General features: G+C 60.7%; 1 protein-coding gene across 1 annotated transcript; it reads right to left on the bottom strand.

Moving 5' to 3' along the window:
* Positions 1 to 1,238: 1,238 nt before the first annotated feature.
* On the bottom strand, positions 1,239 to 2,605 carry ACO1O0_005663 (uncharacterized protein; the record flags this gene model as incomplete). Its single annotated transcript, XM_083195075.1, has 3 exons — positions 1,239 to 2,063; positions 2,254 to 2,296; positions 2,340 to 2,605. The coding sequence occupies 3 exons, from the start codon at positions 2,603 to 2,605 to the stop codon at positions 1,239 to 1,241; spliced, it is 1,134 nt and encodes a 377-aa protein (XP_083049988.1).
* Positions 2,606 to 5,365: the final 2,760 nt, after the last annotated feature.

The raw sequence follows: 5,365 nt of genomic DNA, 5'->3' as shown, positions 1-5,365 counted from the left end.
GATTCGGTCGTCACTTTTTTCCATCCGTTTCTCCAGTCTGCCAGTGCCTAGGCAAAAGCCCCCTCCACCTTTTCTCCCCTCTCGCGCCTCTGGCCGCCTTCGCAACGACGGGTAATGGTCGGGTCCCACCCTCCACTGTGAAGCAGCAACTTAGCGAGCCAAAGCAGAGGAGGCAAGGGGACAGCGGGGAGAGGGGGGGGGAAGAAGAGGAACGACGGGGGGTGGGAAAGTGATGGTGATAATTTTAAAGAAATTCCCCGTGAAATACTAACAATATTGGACGAAGGATCCGGTGGTGAGGAACACAACACGGGAGCCGGGAGTCGGGGGTTACCCGCTGAAGGTTGCGTCGGAAGCACGCATGGCGAGCGGCATGGGGGAGGGGCGCTGGCGTCGCCATAGCAAAATTTCCTAGCCCCTCCCCCCTAATCATCACTTTGCTGCTGCTGTGTCGGCGGATGATCCCGAAGCTCTGCGACCCGTGAGCGACAGTAGGACGGGCGTGGCGGGACTGCCAGGCCCGGAAGAGAGAGACACGCAGGGGTAGAAAACGGTACAATCAGTTTGCATTAACGCCCACAACGAAGCTATGTACCGGCAAGCCCACCGGCTGCCCAGCCATTATCCAAGACAGTGAACCACTGCCCAAGACCTCAGACATCCTATCCTCCCCATCCTAAACCGAAGAAACGCTTAACTGGTATGAAGCCGTGAGGCTAATCCGTCTTTTTTGCTTTGAACAAACAGGGAAACACAACCGATTAAACATTGTCCTAAGCCCCTCCCCCCTCCTTTTTGCAGCGCCGCTATCATTCCCCTCCCCTCCTGCGCGTAGGCACACAGGCAGCGGAGAAAGATCAACGACGGGCCCTGGGGAGCAAGGTGGGATAAAAAAAAAGAAAAAGAAAACAGAGAAAAAGAAAGCTCCAAGAAACATGGGGAAGCACTTCGATGACCCAGAACCGCAACAATATTCGTGACAGCGAGTCTGTTTGTCGCCAAACTTGGTGTTCTAAAGACCTTTCGCTGACGCTGTATTGCCCAAAATGCCAACCCCCCCTTTTTTGTGTTTTTCCCTCTGCCGAAAACCCAGCGTGCATAATCTCATAGCGCATCGTCGTCGCGGAAAATTAGAGCTCTAGATTCCTTGGTGCCGAATCGTGATTCGCACGTCGCCTTCCGGCTCGCTGTCCAGCAGCGTCGATTCCGTCGCATCGGGATCGTTCCGTCGACCATAATTACTTCGGATCCCTTGGTCGGTTCAACCGATCAATCATACCCTTGTCGATGTCATTCTTCTCAACCAGATTGCTCAAGCTCATGACCGAGGACCCCTGCTGTCCAGGCGGGTTCGTGGGCGTCTGGCTCGCTGGCTGTCCATGGCGAGCGGGGGTCGAGCCACCGCTGGAGCCTGTGTGCGCTGCAGGAGAACGCCCGTCGTGCGAGGGCTGGCTGCCTTGACTCGCTCCTGTGGAAAGCTGCGGAAGCGTCGGGTTGCGTGGACTATTCCTCGAGAACGGCGGGAATCCGAGCCCTCCAGGGCTACTCTTGCTCGAGAACTCGGCGGGGGATCGTCTCCGGGGTTCTTCTTCTGTGGCCCCGACTCGAGGGGGAGGCAGTCGGTAGCTCTCCTCCTGATCCTCCGAAGACCGCCGTCGTCTTCTGGCACCAGTCTGGGAGCCTTCGTCGCCTCTGGCAGAGTTGTACGAGTAGGAAGATTCGGCGGGTGACTGGGCAGGCGGACCTTGTTGTCCCTGCGCCTGTGGCCCCTGGTGAGCGGCCGGCGGCGCTTGCGCCGGTGGGTGGGGGTAGTAGTTCGCGGGCGGCTGCTGCTGCGGTTGCGAAGGGGCGCCGGGCTGGTACTGGTGAGGCTGCGGCGCAAGCGGTTGGCCGTAGGCGCCGTAGAGGGGTGTCCCTGGAGGAACGCCACCTGGGACGGCTGAAACGGGGATGAAAGCCGTCGAACTCGAGGATGAAACCGGCTGGAAAACGCACTCCTGGTTCATGCGTGCGCAGTTCTGACACTTTCCTCCCGGAGCGCTCTGGTAACCACTGCAGCGAATCTGCACATGAGGTTAGCATGATCTGAGGCAGAGGAGAGAGATGTGGCGTTTGTATAAGCAGGTCGACTTGCCTTTCGCTTCCGACAGTATTTGCAAGCGATAGAAGTCCTCTGCCGGGGCGCAGCCTGTGCCATGGGAGGTGCCCCGCCTTGGGCCTGGCCGTACTCCGGGTATGGCATAGCAGACGAACCCTGAGGATGGTAGGGGTATGCGTTAGGAGGGCCGTGGGGCGCCTGGGGCGGAGGACGGTAGTAGTAGGGGTCATGGTGCGGGTACTGGGGGTCCTGCGAGTACTGGCCAGGCTGTCGTCCGGGATTGTACTGCTCCGGGGGCCGGTAGCCAGAAGACCGTGGATCTGACTGCTGCTGCAGAGGTGGGAGATAGCCCCCAGCTTGCTGGCCAGGAGTCGGGTACCCATTCGTCGTGTTGGGCGAGGCATAGCGAGGGTCCGAGGGGTAACCATGGCCCTGGGAGTGAGGTGGCTGGCCATAGCCCGGAGGTCGAGGGTCGTGCATAGAGGGCAGAGATACAGACGCAGCCATGTTTCCCCGGGGGTCTTCTGAAGGTCTCTGAGCACCTTCTCCAGGAGGAGGATAATGCGGCTGCGGGTGAGAGGCGTGCGGGGGTGGCTGGGCGTAACGATCCTCTGCGTGACTGGGCGGGGGATAGTCTTTTCGATAGCGGTCGTCGGCCATGCTACATCAAACCAGGTCGGTGGGCAACACAAGTCACCAGCCAACAGTGGCCTGGGCGTTGATTCGGGGCTCTGTTGATGCTAGATGCGACTTCCTTACCCAGGGAGAGTGGCACAGCTGCATTTGGAGGTAGCGCAGGACTAGACGGTTTCGCAAGATTGGTGTCCTGCCCTGCGTGTCACCACTGGGTCCCGTTGCTCGTGCTCTAGTGGCGATGGTTAGATTTGACCTCTGGAACCCCGAGTTCGTGTGTGCGTGCAGTTGTCTGGTGTGTGGAACTGAATATTGAGAGCCCCCAAAAAGTGATGTGGAATGGGGGATGAATGGAGGAGCGGGCGGTTATGGGGAAAGCGAATGGACAGATGTAGCGACCACCGGGATAGAGGTGTGTTATGGCTTCCGGTGTTAGGATAGGACGAGGAGAGGCAGGAATTAGAGGGCAAAGGGCAAAAGATGGATGTGGAAAGTGTGGAAAAGAAGGAAGTTTGAAGTGTGTCGTGGCGGGGAGAGCCGCGGGAGAGTGGGAATGCAGAAGGCAGCGGATAGGCCGGTGTCAGGCCGCTCGTCCCCAGCACTAAGACCCAAGCTGCTGGCCCAACCCGGGCCCTCGTGGTGGCCACCTTGCACTAGCAAGTCATGTCACTAAGGCAAGGGGACGCCCACCCCCCCAATCCGAGATCAGCCAGATGGAGTCCGGCGCGGGAGTCGAAAGACACCGCTTGGTAGCTTTTCTGCGGCCGGAGGGGTGGGAAGAGCCTCGATGGGCCTTTCTGGCTCCGAGAAAGGGTGTGCGGGTTAGACTTTCTCCCGAGCCTTCGCTGGAATGCCAATTCTCGACGGCCGTCGCCCGGGCTCAAACTTGACTCGGGCGTGGGTTGACTCGTGGTCGTCGTCCAGCTACCCCGCCAGCCGCTCTGCCATCCCCAGCCGCATACAGATCCGGGAGAGCGCGAGGCAGAAGGTAAACGACGGTTGAGGTTTTATACCGGCGGCCAACCGGACGCACTGGGCGAGAATTTGAGTTTGGTGGCGGCGGCACGGGTGTTGTGAGCCTCGCAACGGCGCGCAAGCAAGCCGAATGCGACAAGATGACGATGTTTCCTCTGGCGCTCGTCATGAACAAGGCCCCGATGTCACCCAGAAAGCCCGCCGCTCTCGCCCGCCTCGGGCTGAAAGATTGAGAAGCCCCGACGCAAATGCTCGGATTTCGACCGCCCCCAACTAAGCTCCGCCAGTGTCTGTCTGTCCGTCATGGCGCAATGCGCTGGGCCCTGGGCTGGCTGGCGGGCAACGGTTGGCTGCCACGACAGGACAGGCCAAGGCGCGAGCTGTTGGCCCCAACTCGGCGAGTTCCATGGCCACGAGGACGGGGAGAAATGGGGCCAGAGAGGGGGGTGTGTAGTGTGGAGAGTACGTTGGACGCGAAGGGGCAAGAGACGAAAGGGGGAAAACGATATATGAGGTGGAATGCCGCAATATGGGTGGTGTACGTACCTGGGAAGTTGAGAAGTGGTGAGACAAAGTGAAGGTGAAGATGAAGGATTGATGGGGTATGACGGGGTACAGTGACCGAGAGCGGCAACGGCGTGGTATTTGGTCGATTCGAGGGCTGATCGCGCGGCCGAGTCCGGACGTGCCTGCTGGGCGCACAGTTTCCGGCCGAACCCAACAGTCTGGATGCGGATGCAACAATTGGTGGCTGTGAGGCTGTGACGGAGGTGAGGTGGTGGTGGTGGAGGACAAGGGCGAAAAGGGCCGGGTGCTATCGAGGTGGGAAGCAAGGTGAAGTGAGCCCGAGATCGAGGGCTGCCAGTCAGGACTTGTCAGGTCTGATCAGGCCGGCCAGGCCCACTGGGATTGCCAGCAGCCCAGCACCCAGGCCAGGGCACCCAGGTTTGTTCGGGGACACCAAGCAGACTCCTCACTGACGTCGCGTGCCCTGGCAAACCAGCCCTCCGCTAACACCACTCCGGTGCAGTAGTGCGCACTGCGCGGCCTGGGAGCCTGCAACGGGGGCCCTGGGGCCCTGGGAGGTGCCCGCTGGGGCTTGCCGTAGTCCGTAGTCCGTACTCGTACATAGTAGGGCGGAGGTGTCAGATGCCCACAGCACAGGGCAGTAGCCCAACGGGTGCAGGTACGAGTAAGCAGCAGGGCAGTGAAGGCACACTCACACTGGGAGAGAGAGAGAGAGAGAAGGGGGGAGGGGGGGCAGGCCTCGTGAGGGGCGTGTGCCCACGGCGTCCACGGCGTCCATGGCGTTCAGGGCGTGGTGTTCAGGGTGTTCAGGATGTTCAGAACTTCAGGGTGCCCAGTGTGTCCAGGGTGCCATGGCAGGCCCATCCGCCAGACAATCCAGGCCCGGGGCGGTTCAAGTCCCCACAGTGTGCGAAGTTGAACGCCACCAGCTGGAAGTGGGGAGCAGCATGCAGCCAGATGCCACGAGCCACGCCCAATCAACAGCCGCCTTGGGCAAACCTCCGTCTGGGGCGTTGGGGGGGGTGGCCACCACCAACGGTAGCCAGTCATTGGGCTCGCTGGAGTCGCTGGACCAGCAAGGGGGGGCTTGTCGCGGTGCGCTTGGTCCCGGCCGACAGCGGTGCGGTGCGC

The sequence above is a fragment of the Amphichorda felina genome (genome assembly GCF_050947745.1).
Source record: "Amphichorda felina strain 45539 chromosome Unknown scaffold_5, whole genome shotgun sequence".
In the NCBI taxonomy this organism is placed as follows: domain Eukaryota; kingdom Fungi; phylum Ascomycota; class Sordariomycetes; order Hypocreales; family Bionectriaceae; genus Amphichorda; species Amphichorda felina.
Note: the sequence above shows the minus strand (reverse complement) of the source record. Positions and strands in the feature narration are given on the sequence as shown.